The 15644-nt window shown below is 37.0% G+C and overlaps 1 protein-coding gene across 5 annotated transcripts in view; it reads left to right on the plus strand.

Annotated features, from left to right (window-relative positions):
- Positions 1-15644, plus strand: part of HORMAD2 (HORMA domain containing 2) — a 103829-nt gene that overhangs the window by 25005 nt on the left and 63180 nt on the right. For 3 of the 5 annotated variants that reach the window (XM_058281638.2, XM_058281637.2, XM_058281636.2), the window contains exons 3-7: positions 4883-5024; positions 6942-7005; positions 7550-7586; positions 12281-12301; positions 12978-13004. In XM_058281638.2, the coding sequence (XP_058137621.1) occupies positions 4883-5024; positions 6942-7005; positions 7550-7586; positions 12281-12301; positions 12978-13004 (291 nt within the window). The remainder of the gene's footprint in view (positions 1-4882; positions 5025-6941; positions 7006-7549; positions 7587-12280; positions 12302-12977; positions 13005-15644) is intronic. The other 2 variants (XM_058281640.2, XM_058281639.2) reach the window with 1 other exon arrangement.

The raw sequence follows: 15644 nt of genomic DNA on the forward strand, positions 1-15644 counted from the left end.
CTCATACAACTTTAATTAATAGGGGGTTAAAAAATCTTGTTAATTTTATAACACTTTTAAACACCTTCTACTTATATTAGATGAACTCAACTATTACTTTAAATTTTCTTTCATGGTAAAAGAACAAATCTCTTGTAATTAGTTTGAAATAAAAAGCTACTTTTCAGGATTTGATTTTTAGAATGCAGGTTTGAACATTATGTTCCTTTAAAAGAGGTAAGACCCTTTCTTCTTCAAACACTGAGGAAATGATGAGATTAAAGCACAAGAAGCTATTTTGATAAAACAGACTTTCTTTGTATACTGATTATTCAGCCAACTTTTACCAAAACAGACTAATGACTTGAGAGACTGAGAAGGAACAAAATTTTAACTTTGCATTAGTATACTACTTGATACTAAAGCTTTTAAAACTTTTTAGACAGATCCATCAAATTTTACTCAACTTTAACCATAAATTTTTTTTTTCACAAACGTTCTATACTTTCAGTATTCATTCAGGTTTTGTCCCACACTCTACTTCTTCCCAATAATCAATCATTTTATCTTAGGACAAAATCATCTCCTGTTTCCTTAACAATAAAAACACATTCCATACCTCTCATATACATAAGTTACCAGGCAAACTTCTTACAACATATAATTGCCATCAACACTAAACAAGCTTGTTAAAATAATGAACTTTTCTTCACTTTAAATACTTAGTAGCATGCAATACTAGAAACAGTCTCCTAGAAGCAAGTTGGCAGGGGAGGCTGGCCACCAACAAGGTTTCCTCTTATAAAATTACCTTTTATTGTTAGTACTACCAGTTCAGCTTTTGTTTAATAATGACTTTTTGCAATTAGCTATTTAAATACCTTAATTTAAACAATGCTTCATTAAACTTCTTATAATTATTTATAATTTTAAGACAAGTTTTTACCTTCAGAGAACACATTCCCTTACTTAAAGTTACAACAATACCTTCTACAACTTGCCACATGCATTTAAGTCCCATGAGTTTATGAAAATTAGCCATCCTATTTTAGGATAAAGCATACTTTTTAGAAAAAACTTATTAAATTTCAGTCAGCATTCCCACAAACTTTTAACCTTCTTTAATATTCATTTAAATTTTACATCCTTCATTTTATCCTGTGAAGAAAAATAAACTATTCATTTCAATCTAGGCAAGAACTGTGTTTTATGAAAGACTTATAGTAATTTTGTTAATCAAGACTTATAATTTTTATCATTGTAGTGCTTATTAACATTTAAACTTTTTTTTTATAAAACATGCGTATTTCTTTTTTTTTTTTTAAGATTTATTTATTCATTTCTCTCCCCTTTCCACCCCTCACCCCCGACCCCAGTTGTCTCTTCTCTGTGTCTATTCACTGCGTCTTCTTCTTTGTGTGCTTCTGTTGTTGTCAGTGGCACAGGAATCTATGTTTCTTTTTGTTGCATCATCTTGTTGTGTCAGCTCTCTGTGTGTGCGGCACCATTCCTGGGCAGGCTGCACTTTTTTCGCGCTGGGCGGCTCTCCTTGTGTGGCACACTCCTTGCGCGTGGGGCTCCCCTACGCGGGGGACACCCCTGCATGGCAGGGCACTCCTTGCGCACATCAGCACTGCACATGGGCCAGCTCCACACGGGTCAAGGAGGCCCGGGGATTTGAACCGCAGACCTCCTATGTGGTAGACGGATGCCCTAACCACTGGGTCAAGTCCGCCGCCTTAACATTTAAACTTAAGTGTTAATATAAGCACTTATTTATTTTGGGCCATTTGGATAGAGCTCTTTTAAAAATTTTTATTTATTAATTTATATCACCATCCAGAGTTATCAAAATATACATTGACATTGAACAAACAAACACAAAACAATTAAAACACATACAGTTTACAAACTGTAATACAAACATACAGTTTACAATTGACTCATCAACAATGCTTTTGTATTAAAGCAAACGATTCTAGTAATTCATAACTTTTTATAGGCACCCCATTAACTTTCAGTAAAGTTTTTTTTTTTAAAGATTTTTTATTTGTTTATTTAATCCCCCCCTCCCTGGTTGTCTGTTCTCTGTGTCTATTTTGCTGCGTCTTGTTGTCTTGTTTCTTTGTCCGCTTCTGTTGTCGGCGGCGGCACAGGAAGTGTGGGCGGTGCCATTCCTGGGCAGGCTGCTCTTTCTTTCGCGCTGGGTGGCTCTCCTTACGGGGCGCACTCCTTGCGTGTGGGGCTCCCCTACGCGGGGGACACCCCTGCGTGGCACGGCACTCCTTGCGCACATCAGCACTGCGCCTGGGCCAGCTCCACACGGGTCAAGGAGGCCCTGGGTTTGAACCGTGGACCTCCCATGTGGTAGACGGACGCCCTAACCACTGGGCCAAGTCCGTTTCCCTCAGTAAAGTTTTTAACACTTGTGAATATGCTTCCACACGTCCCATTTGATTACCCATTACCCTGATGACTTTGTGGAAATGTTACTTACTTACTTAATTTTTTTTTTTTTTTAAGATTTACTTATTTATTTAATTCCCCCCCTCCCCCGGTTGTCTGTTCTCTGTGTCTATTTGCTGCGTCTTGTTTCTTTGTCTGCTTCTGTTGTCGTCAGTGGCACGGGAAGTGTGGGCAGTGCCATTCTTGGGCAGGCTGCACTTTCTTTCGCGCTGGGTGGCTCTCCTTATGGGGTGCACTCCTTGCGCGTGGGGCTCCCCTACGCGGGGGACACCCCTGCATGGCACTCCTTGTGTGGCACGGCACACCTTGCACACATCAGCACTGCGCATGGGCCAGCTCCACACGGATTAAGGAGGCCCCAGGGTTTGAACTGCGGACCTCCCATGTGGTAGACGGACACCCTAACCACTGAGCCAAGTCCGTTTCCCATACTTACTTAATCTTGAAGATTCGAGTCACTCTGCTTTGGACGTCTCACTTGACCCTCGACGAGGTCTTTTCCCGATACTGATTTGGAAGACTCACTGACTTCTTTGGGTCCCACGTTGGGCGCCAGATGTTGGAGATTTGGACCCAAAGGGTATCGGGAATGAAAGAAAGAGAAAAAGGAGAGTGAAAGAAAGAGAAAGAAAGAAAAAGAAAGAATGAGAGAGCTGGGATCAGGGGGTCTGCAAGTAGAGACTCATCAGACAACTTTATTGTTTACAAGGGGCTCTCTATATACCCCAGTCTAGTGACAACAAGCAGGAACATGTAGCCTACGTGACAATAAGCAGCAACACATAGCCTACATGACAATAAGCAGTAACATATAGTTAACTATCAGCATTACCCATAGTCTAAGGAATTTTAAAAAATCCTATCTCAAGGTACAAAGTCTAAGTGTTCTATTTACTACACAAGGTATGTGCTCATCTTTTCTTTCAGCCTTTAACAGCTTCATCCTATCTGCCAGGAACTCTTAATTATCACATTCCTTAGGTTGCAAGCATAGTCATGGAGACAGCACAGCATGTCTCTCCTTGTGAGGCCACTGTGCCTCAGTTTCCAACAAGGCACCATCAAAACAATCCTTCTTTCCTGGAGACTGACTTCCATCCTGAAAACTGACTGGTGCTGGGAAGCGGATTTGGCTCAACTGATAGAGTGTCCATCTATCATATGGGAGGTCCAGGGTTCAAACCCAGGGCCTTGACCCATGTGGTGAGCTGGCCCATGCACAGTACTGATGTGCACAAGGAGTGCCGTGCCATGCAAGGGTGTCCCCTGCATAGGGAGCTCCACCACAAGAAGTGCGCCCTGCAAGTAGAGCTGCCAGTGTGAAAAAAAACGCAGCCTGCCCGGGAGTGGCACTGCACATATGGATAGCTGATGCAGCAAGGTGATGCAAGAAAAAGAGACACAGATTCCCAGTGGCACTGACAGGAATGCAAGCGAACAAAGAAGAACACACAGTGAATGGACACAGAGAGCAGATAACAGGGGTGCGGTGGGGAGGGTGTAAAGGAAGAGAAATAAAAACAAAAAACAACCAAAAAAAAACCTGACTGGTGCTGGCTGCTAGTGATCTTTGGCCTTTAGTTCTACTGTCACATAGAAAAGAACATGGCTTCCTATCCTGGCCTCTGCTGGCATCTTCCTTCTCTTCCAGGTTCCATTGACCTTCAGCTTCTTGCTTCCAGTGACTTTCTATCTGTCTGAATTTCATTCCATTCCATTGAATTTCATCCCATCCTGATTGAGATGGGCCATACTTTAACTGAAGTGACCTCATCAACAGGTCTTAGTTACAATGGGTTCACATCCTGTTTTAGTTTGCTAAACTGCTCAAAGCAAATACCATGAAATGTGTTGGTTTTAACAATGGGAAGTTATTATTTAATAAGCTTACAGTTTTGAGGCTGAGAAAAATGTTCAAATCAGGGCATCATCAGGTGATGCTTTCTTCTCTAAGATTGCTTGCCAGCAATCCTGGACTCTTGTTACATGGCAAGGCACAAAGAGGCATCTGCTGGTCTTTCCCTTCTCTTCTGGGTTTCGTTGCTTTCAGCTTCTTGCTTCTGTGGCTTTCTCTTGCTCTCTCTATATTCATCTCATTTATAAAGGACTCCAGTAGGAAGATTAAGATCCACCCTGGGCCACACCTTAACTGAAATAACCTATTCAAAACGTCCTATTTACAATAGGTTTACACCAACAGGAATGGATTAACTTTAAGAATATATATTCCTGGGGTACATACAGCTGCAAACCACCACAAACCTGAATTACTAGGGAATTGTCTCTGCCTTTCTGTTCTGCCTTGTTTGTGGAGATCTAATTTAATGCACTATTCAAAGCCCTGTTTCCTTTAGATTATCTATAGAGATAATCAGATTTGAAATCTTGAAAAATCTATTGAAGAATACTAATTATTTTCACCTTTGTTTTTTTCCAGGAAACAGTTTTCCCATCCCAAATCACTAATGAACATGAGTCATTGATAATGGTGAAGAAACTTTTTGCTACTTCTATCTCATGTATAACATATCTAAGGGGCCTGTTTCCAGAGAGCTCCTATGGAGAGCGCCATTTAGATGGTAAAGTTTAACTAAATGGTTACATTGGTTATGGTAATCCTTTTCTCTGTTTGGCAGAATTAAATCTTTCATTTCTCACAGAGTGCTAATTCTAAGTCATGGGCCTATTCCTCAAGGCCAGTTTGCTAATTCATTTTCCATTTTAATTTTACAATCCTATGTTTAGTGGTTTTTCTTTGAAGTACCATTATTTCCTGTCTAGATACTAAATGACAGATTAAGCGAAAAAGAATTCTTTGTGGATAAGCCCATTATTTCAAGCTATGCTTATAAACGCAACAACCAGATCAAAATCTATTTGAATGCCATATATTTGCACTACTTTGTACCTCAGTTAAAGATATTCTTTAAAGTATACTTGGCTTTGAGGAGGTATAGTGAAACCAACTTAAAACATTTTTCTCCCTGTTAATTCATAAAAAATATGCTAGGAAAAAAAATCATATGTATGCCAAACCTATTTGCTGATTAGCATGGATATTTAGAAAATTATTATTCTAATCATCCTTGGGTTTTTTCCTCTACTTTCCTTCCCTTTGCTTCTTGTGCCCTTAAACTTATCATCTCATTGCCTTATATTTCAAGTTGTTTCCGGCTCCTTTCCTTCCTTGTATTTTTTTTTTTTTTTAATGCATCTGGGACTCTTTCTATCAAATTACTTCAATTTTTCTAAATCTTACTCTTACTTATTTTAAACGCTAGTTTGTGATAACAAGACAGAAAATCTTATTGATTTATCAGTAAGATGGGAACTATCATTGGAAAAATAAATGTGGAAAGCTCTAGGTTTTCTATCTTGTTATTTTTCAAATATAACTTTTCTTTAATTTTCTATTTGTATTAATAATATACCTTGGTTTCATTCCAAGTTAGTTTTCTTAAGCAACATTCTATACATGAACATTAATGAAATACATGTGTGCTATAACATATAAATATATTTGCAATCATGACAACCTCATTTGTATCATTATTTCTTTTGATCTAGAAGATATAAATCTATAAATAGTGAATGTGTTTATATATAGCATAAGATTGCAGTTTCTCTATTTTGAACATAGAATTGGAAAAATGCATCTTTTGGGTAATTAAACACTTACGGTGTGCCAATCACTGCCCTAGGGATGAAGGCATTATCTTTCCTTATAGCTTTATTTTTTTTGGTGACAGTTATGGTAGAATTTACATGTCTCCCTCACAATATTTGTACGTAATATAGGTTGCAAAAATGTTCAATACTCCTATGTCACCTTTTTCTTGCAATCTCTAAATGTTATAGCCAACATGGAAAAATTTTCATGCCCCTCATTTAGAGGGAGGGGTGACATCAATTTTAGGATAGGAAAACACTGTGAGAAGGTGAAATAATGCATGTAAAGTCATATGTGAATCAGTGATTGATTTTGGAGTGATCTAAACCAAAACTCTTCTAATATGATCTTCCTATTCTTCCTTAAGTATGGAAAGGTAGTTGGATTTGAAATAGATATAAAATTTTGAGGATAATCCATGGAAAAATCCCCCCCCCTTTTTTTCATTGAAAGAGAAAAATATTAGAGAAATGAGTAAGCTAGAGGTGTATGTTTTAAATTGGTAAATGGAAATGATCTCAGTACTACCTTATGACTGCTTAGAATTCAGTGGAGGTAGATGGTGCTCAAAATGATTTTGCAACCAACTTAGTTGTGTTATATTGTAAAGGGGTATACTGCTAAAACTAATAAGAATCAGAACTAATCTACTTCTCAACATAAGATTTATTTTTAAAGTAGATATTTGGAGAGTAAATGTTTTTCTAAACTATAAAACTAAAGTTATATAAATAAAATAGTTAAAAGACTTTTTTTAGCATGGGCAATTTCAGCACAGCAGTCATTTAGTAGATGAAAATGGATTGTGTTTCTCCTATTTTTATAGACCTCAGTTTAAAAATCCTCCGAGAAGATAAAAAATGCCCTGGGTCACTGCATATTATCAAATGGTAAGTAACTGAAATTACACAGAAGTTGAACAATATAATTTTTATCATGGCTGACATTACCTATAAGACTTTATTTGTTAAGGCTATTTCCATAAGTCATTTCTTTCTTGCTTTCTCTTTCTTGATCACTTTCTTTCTTCCTTTCTTATTCTTTCTTATTTTACTTTCATAATTTCCTAGAAATTTGATACATTGTTCATTATTGTTTTAATATACTGATTTAATAGTATTTGAAAAATAGATTTGTGTAAAGAAAGAAAAATAGCATTGATCACTCCATGAGAATGTTACTGCCCTAAACATATGGGAGCCAAAAAGAAAAAAAAAGATGTGATTCTTTATCTCAAAACTGCCTACCTATTATTTATAAAATTCTTTGAACATATTAAAACAAGCTGGTAGTTTGAAAAAAAAGATTAAGAAAAGTAAATTGGTTATCATTTAATGTAGTTCAAAGCAAAAAATGTAAATGGATTCTGTACTTGGAAATATTTTTGGCTTCATGACTGGTCCAAATTGACATCAACTGTTTATTTCTTGACAGGATTCAAGGTTGCTTTGATGCTTTGGAAAAGAAATATGTAAGAATGTTTAAAAACTTATACCATGATCAAAGACTTATCTTTTATCACTCAAAAAAAAAAGTTTACTTTTATTTTGTTGCTGTGTTTAACAGTGTACCGGTATCTGCATTTGCATTCATGAGCCTCTCTCATTTTATTTTATGTTAAAGTTTGATTCTTTGTTGTCTCCTTGATGTCTCATTTATATCAATTAGAAATAATGCCTTCATTTTTCTCTTTTACATACTCATATTTTTTTGACCACAGAATTTCCTCTGAAGTCACTGGAAGAGATCCACAGGATGTGGGATAGGGGAGACAAGAATCTGGCCTTTAGCATATTGAGTGTGTTCAAGATAGTGGCGATTCAATTTGCAGATATGAGAGGGAAAAAATGGACTTGATAATTAGATTTTATTCTTAGTTATTTTGATAACTATATTTAGTGCATGTGTACCATCTGTTTCTTCAAGATAGCTGGTATTGTAGTTTCATTTTATAAATGCATCTTAAATTTAAGTGCCTCTGATCTTTTATGCTGCCCAAGACCCGTTATGGAGGATATAAAAAAATGGAGGCTATGGTCCTAGTTGAAGAAACAAGATGTATATAAATGAAATTTCTATCACTATTTTTCCCTTTTTAACCATCTCTTTTTTTTTAACTTCCCCAATTCCTATTCTTTTAAGAAATCTTGAAAAGAGTAAGCATTACATTGGATTATTTAGTGCATTCATATGTTTCTCTTTTTATTGAATAGTTACTACTTATGATTTATTAAACACTGACCTAGGGGTCTGAAGAATACAAGGACAGAACAGATAAGAGATTGTGCACATGAAAGCTTATAGACTGTGGTAGGAAAGAGATATTCATTTGCAGGGCTGATGATCATATGTTACACATTGGCCCAGCATACTGTTGTTATAATAATGAAATACTTCTGTACTAGGTGGTAAATAGCTACTTCTCTGAGACCCTGAATGACCCCCACTACCATCCTCTGTCCCCATCACACCGCTGTCTTTTCTGAGAGCTCCTCAGACCTTTCCACAATGCAGCAACTGAAGGGTTAACTTCTGGTCCAGGAGGAGCTTCTAAAAGCCCAGGCTCAAGGCCAAGTCAGCATCCTATCTGATTGGTCAATGCCAGTGCCATATTAGGCTGTTAAATATTGATATTTTCATATCAGTTTGATATTTTTAAGTAAACATATTTTGAATATTACCCCATGTATAAGGAACCATAATACTTGTTGGAAAGTGACGCATGTCAAAGGAAAGACACAAAACTTGTGCAATAAGAGATACGGAAAAGCAGAGGTTAGACCCAGTGAGGGGCATGAGGAAAATTTTTGGGAAAAAATGACTTTCGAGCTTTGAAAGCCCCTAGTATTTGACAGGTTGAAAAGGGAAGAAGGTCATCACAGGCATAGAGAAAGTGCTCATATGTTCTTCTCCATCAATTCATTTAGCAACATTTCTGAGTGTCCATCATTGAGGGGCAGTACAATATGGCCCAAGTTTTAGAGTCAAACAGGCTGAGGTGAATCCAATGTTGCCACCTAGTACCTGTGTGAGCTTGGGCAAGTAACTGACCTCTTGGTACCTCAGTTTTATTACATACAAAATGGGGATAATAATAGAACCTACACTTAGGGTTATGTAAGAAATAAGTGAATTAATAATCTAAAACAGTGGCTCTCAAACTTTAGCTTGCATCAGAATCACATGGAGGACCTATTAAAACAGGCTGCCAGGCCCCACTCCAAATTTCTGAGGCAGTATGCCTGTGGTGGGTCCTGAAAATTTGCATTTCAAATTCCAGGTGATGTTGATGCTGCTGGTCCATACTTCGAGAAAAACTGAAATAAGGGGTTTAGAACAATGCCTGGCACATACTAAGCATGATTTAATTGTTAGCTCTTATTATTTAGGCATTCATTTATTCTTTGCATATTTAGTCTGTACCAGATATTGTGCCTAGGCACTGGGTGAGGTAAAAATGAAAGTAAGAAGTGATTCCTCCTCTCAAAGAGGCCAGTCTCATTGAGAGTCACTTCTAAAACAAATAATTACAATATTACAAGTGCTAAAATAGATAGCAATATAATGTACAAAAAGTATAGACTTAGTCTGATGGATTTCTTTTACTTAAATGACTAGCTGTATGACTGAGTCAATCAAATGAACTGTTTTGGGGGTAAAAAAGACAGAACTTTGGATGACAGACTCTTAGTAAATAGTATTTATATTGTTTTTCTACGTTATTAATATCTTGTAACTTTCATCAAAATGTTCTTGTAGCTCGTAGGGAAATAATTACTACTTTAAAAGTAGTTTGAGGGAAGCAGACTTGGCCCAGTGGAAGGGCGTCCATCTACCACATGGGAGGTCCGCGGTTCAAACCCCGGGCCTCCCTGACCCGTGTGGAGCTGGCCCATGCGCAGAGCTGATGCGCGCAAGGAGTGCCCTGCCACACAAGGCTATCCCCGCGTAGGGGAGCCCCACGTGGAAGGAGTGCGCCCCGTAAGGAGAGCCACCTAGTGTGAAAGAAAGTGCAGCCTGCCCAGGAATGGCACCACACACACACGGAGAGCTGACGCAGCAAGATGACGCAACGAAAAGAAAACAGATTCCCGTGCTGCCGCTGACAACAACAGAAGCGGACAAAGAAGAACACACATGGGGGGGGGCGGCGGGGGGGCGGAGGGGGGGTTGGAGGGGAGGAAAGGGGAGAGAAATAAATTTAAAAAATAAATCTTTAAAAAAAAAAGTAGTTTGAGTATATATCTTTAATGATCTGTTGAAGATGATTATTTCTAGTTGTGAAATTTTGGGTAATGTCTAGTTTTCTTTGTACCTTATATTATTTCTTGATATCTTTAAAATAAGCATACATGTGTGTGTGTTTATATATATAATGAAAAAAAGAGACTATATTTAGCCTCCTAACTTGTCTCATTTCCATTCTTGATCCCCTAGCATTCCATCCTACTGTCCACATTACATTCTTTCAGAAACATGTCTGATCAAGTCATTCCTTTGCTTAAAAATCTTCATTGACACTTAAAATATAGTTAAGAGCCCTTAACATGATCTACAAGGCCTATATGATTTAGCCTTCATCTACCTTTGCAAGGCATCAGTCTCAATATTGCTCACCATGTTCAAGCCACACAAGGATTTTAGAACATGCAAGCTCTTCTCACCTTTTTACATTTTTTTCCTTTTTCCTGTGTGACTCTTTCCACTATCCCACACCCTTCGCCTGACTAACTCCACTTTATCATTCAGGTCTCAGCTTAAATATTACTTTCCTGACAATCTTCTCTCACCTTCATCTCCATCTCAGCCTAGATTGTTCCTCTAATTAATCTTATTATAGCACCCTGTGCGGCTGCTTCACAGCAGTTGACAGAATTGTAATGATGTAACTCTCAGTGTAATTTTTTTTCTGCTTAATATTTGTCCTGGATATCAGGGGCCATGGTTATTTTTTAGTGATTAATTAATAAACAGTGTAAACTAGTTTCACTGTGTTGTCTTAAAATCCAGTGTATGCAGTAACCAAAATAGCCACAAAGTGTCACTAAAGTTTTAGTCCTGTGGGTGAAAAGGGAACAATTTGGTATGAACTTACAGTCCTGAAATATTCTGACTTGTTTTCTGGGTTTTAAAAAAAATTATTGTATGTTTCATTTTTTATACACACACACACATATAATATTTTACTCTTTCAAGCAGAGAGAATCTGTTTATACTAGTGTAGATGTGTGGAGGTAATGGGTTTTATAAACTTATTATATGGAACTTTAAATGTTTATTTTAATAGAGTAGTTTCAAAAGGCACTTTTAAAAAGATACTTGTGGCATATTTAATTTTTAGTGATAATGAGTTAAAAAAATTTTTTTTCCTCCTAAAGTGGAGTATAACTTTTAAAGAGAAAGAAGAGTTATCTTTTTTTTTTGTATTACACCCCTACCCAGCAGAGCCCTGTATAATAAGTTCCTCACATGAATGAATGACGACTTTTTTTAGAAGGTACCGGGAATTGAACCTGGTACCTTTTTTTTTTAATATATATATTTTTTTAATTTATTTCTTTCCCCTCCCCTCCCCTCCCCGTTGTCTGCTCTCTGTGTCCATTCGCTGTGTGTTCTTCTGTGTCCGCTTTGTATTCTTGTCAGCGGCACCCGGAATCTGTGTCTCTTTTTGTTGTGTCATCTTGCTGCTGTCAGCTCTCCGTCTGTGCGGCACCATTCCTGGGCAGGCTGCACTTTTTTCGCACTGGGCTGCTTTCCTTCCGGGATGCACTCCTTGCACTAGGGGCTCCCTTTGCAGGGAATACCCTGCGTGGCACGGCACTCCTTGTGCGCATCAGCACTGCACTGTGGGCCAGCTTATCACATGGGTCAGGAGATCCTGGGTTTGAACCTTGGACCTCCCATGTGGTAGGCGGTCGCCCTAACCGTTGGGCCATATCCACTTCCCTGAACCTGGTACCTTTTATATGGGAAGCAGGTGCTCAACTACTGAGCTACTTCTGCTCCCCTGAATGAATAATTTGTATCCTTTTTCCTGATCTTCTGAATAATATTTTTTCTACCTAAATCTTTGAAACCTCTCTAAAATAATATTTTAATTAGCGCCTATTGAAAATAACTATAAGTGCAAATATAAAATAACAATAGTTTTCTTTTCTCTTGAAGCTACACATGGCAGTACTTACAGTAAGTATGCATTTACAGAACCAAACCTCTGTACTTCATTGTATTAGGAATGTCTTGAGAATACATTGTACTTAAATGTATTCTGCATTTCTTTATCTGTTCCATGACATTTTGGAATAAAAATAAATAGGATCTGTTAGAAGTTTTAATAAAAGATAAAAAAATATATATTTCTTTGATCTATCATGATTTTGGGAAAAATATATAGGATATACTTATCTGCTTCATCTGTTGGGTCTTTGGATTTCATTTTTTTAGTTTCTCTTCAAACTTGAAGTTTTTTTGTTTTTGAAGTTTGTAGACTTACCTATGGATATAACACGTGTTATATGTAGTTAAGAATAGAAAGAAAATGAGAAGATACTATTGCGAGTCTTAAATTATTTATTAAATTTTTTTAAACCACAATAAATTATTAGAATTTATTTGTATTTCAGCCATGATAGTGGTAAATATTTGGTTATCAATATCCTTATATTCAGTGTTCACAGACTATTAACTATGAAAACTGTGTTCACAAAATAAGAGCTTATCTCTAGGTTGAAATAAATATACATAATTCACCACTCAATTAATAGAGCACAAGTTGAACTCTTTACATAGAAAATGTATTGTCTGAGAAGTAATCTAATAAGTTTCAGAAATTAAATGCTGGGTTTGTTTTTTTCTTAAACAGCTTTACACAAATCCCAAGGAACCTGAGGTAAGAAGACACACATAGAGATAGACAGTATATGTATATTATATTCGAATATACTTACCTGAGTTGATATAATACATTATGTTTACTAGGCTACCATATGAGCAGAGTTAGCTTATAATGAGTTTTTCATTGTGTTTTATTATAAATTTGATAAATCCTTGATAAAGAGATTTTTTAAAACTACCTATGGATGCCGGCAAAAAGCACTGACTAGAACTGAGCTTATTCCCTAACATATTAACATCAAGAATCTCTACTTGTATAAAAAACACATTTTAGTATTTATTACTTATTTTAGTTGAATCTGAATCTTCTTTGTGTCTTTTGGAAGAATAAATGAGATATGGCATATTTCTAACTTTTTTCCCCCAACTAAATTCCTCCTTTTTTGACCTGTACACAGCTTTCATAGCTTTACCTTTTTACTTCTCTCTCTAGATTTCTTCCCTCTGCTTATTGAATCCTATTCATCCTTTAAAGCCAACTTATTTCTAAAACCTTCATGAAATCTTCTTGACTTCCTGACTAATTTTTCTCTTCCCTAAATTCCTCTTCCAGTAGTACTCCACAATTTAACACTCTCAATTCATGTAGTTTATCATCTCAACTAGATTGTGAGTTCCTAAGGACAAGAGTCTCGGACTATTTTCCAGAGTGACTATCGTGGTCCTTGGGCATATCGTGGTTACTCATACTACTTTGAATGGTGGCAGCAGTGGTGGCACAGAGTGGAGGGAGAAAGTCTTCTGTTCTTCTAATTCTGCTCTTTTTGTCTTCCTTCTGGCTTTCTCTCCTTTTTCCCTTTCCTTTTTCCTTTCTTTCAGTTTTCCTCCTCTAGACCTGTAGAATCAGCCTGACCATAGTAACTGTGGATATTACTTAACCTAACTGGTAGTGTTCAAGACTAAATTAAGGGAAACGGACTTTGGCCCAGTGGTTAGGGCGTCCGTCTACCATATGGGAGGTCCGTGGTTCAAACCCCGGGCCTCCTTGACCCGTGTGGAGCTGGCCATGCGCAGTGCTGATGCGCGCAAGGAGTGCCTTGCCACGCAAGGGTGTCCCCCGCGTGGGGGAGCCCCACGCGCAAGGAGTGCGCCCGTGAGGAAAAGCCGCCCAGCGTGAAAAGAAAGAGCAGCCTGCCCAGGAATGGCGCCGCCCACACTTCCCGTGCCGCTGACGACAACAGAAGCAGACAAAGAAACAAGACGCAGCAAATAGACACCAAGAACAGACAACCAGGGGAAGGGGGGAAATTAAATAAATAAATCTTTAAAAAAAAAAAAAAAAGACTAAATTAAGCATTTTTAGCCTTTAATATCCTTTCTTTGCAAGATTACAAATAGCTATTTGAGCAAAGGGGAAGAAAACCAGTGCATACAGATGGGTAGCAGTTCCTCAATGCTAGTTCTGTCTCTTAACTTTGTTGTTTATTTAGTTTTGAAAATTTTTTTTTCTGTACATTTGGTGGGAAGTTCCCCAAATCAAAGCCTGATAGGCTATCAATAAGTTGATCGTTTCCTTAGTACAGTGTTTATCATGTTTTCTTACACATTTAAAACTCCTAGTTTGAAACCAGTGGTTTTAGGGGAATGAAATGCTGACCAAATTGGGCTTTAACTACAGAAAAATCTTAGAGTGGTGGAAAACTCTTAAATGAGTTTTGATGCAGGTGGTGATACATATGATTTGGATGTAGGGAAAATGAAGCTTATTATATGATAAACTCAACTATTATTTATGACCCAGAAAAAATATTTTGAGTGTTTTCAGATAGTTTCCTATAGCAGTAATCCCTAACCTTTATGGGTCCATGGCACACTTTTGATTGAGAAAATAATGTGCCGTGTTTGAGGATATTAAAAGACACAAAGGAATACCAAGCAAATCAGTAATAATTGTAGTATAAGTACCTCTATGATATAGCAATGGTCATAGTGCCTAAAGGCATCCAAAGGATTACACTGTTTTATAGTTGTTGTCCTGTATCATGCCATTGATATTCCTATTTACTTCCCAGATCTCATTCTCTTATATACTCGCAAGTCAACATTCTCACAGACAGTAGTATATATAGTCTTTCTTTCACATTTATCTGTTATTATGCCATGTTTCTTGACTCATCATAGAATGGTATCTTCCCCTAAACAAAATTGCACAAACATTAAAAATACTAATATTTAGCTGAAGCAAAAATACATGTTACACATGGACTAAAACTTTTAGCAATCTTATGGAGAATCTGACTTGGTAAAACAGTTGAGAACCTCTGGTCCAAATCAAATATGCTTCCCTGGTTCAGAAAGTCAATAGATTTTGGGGCATTGTTAAAAAAAACTGTGATACTTCAGCATGTGAAGTTTTGTCCTAGTTGCTCTGTGTCATGAAAAAGATGAACTGACAAAAGTAACCAGAGTTTCCATAGGCACACAGTGGAACAATTAGTATTTACCAGTCTGAACAATATTAATAAGTGATATAAACCAAAATATAAAAAGTTGAAGAAAGGTTTAGATGGCTTTAATGTATGATGAGCCCTCAAAGAAGTACTATATATGAATTATGAATCTTTTAAGGATACAAATCTAGTCAAACAGTATCTATTTAAACAAGTCTGCTGTTGTATGTCTCTAATTGGTTTTT

This window comes from Dasypus novemcinctus, chromosome 19, assembly GCF_030445035.2.
Source record: "Dasypus novemcinctus isolate mDasNov1 chromosome 19, mDasNov1.1.hap2, whole genome shotgun sequence".
In the NCBI taxonomy this organism is placed as follows: Eukaryota; Metazoa; Chordata; class Mammalia; order Cingulata; family Dasypodidae; genus Dasypus; species Dasypus novemcinctus.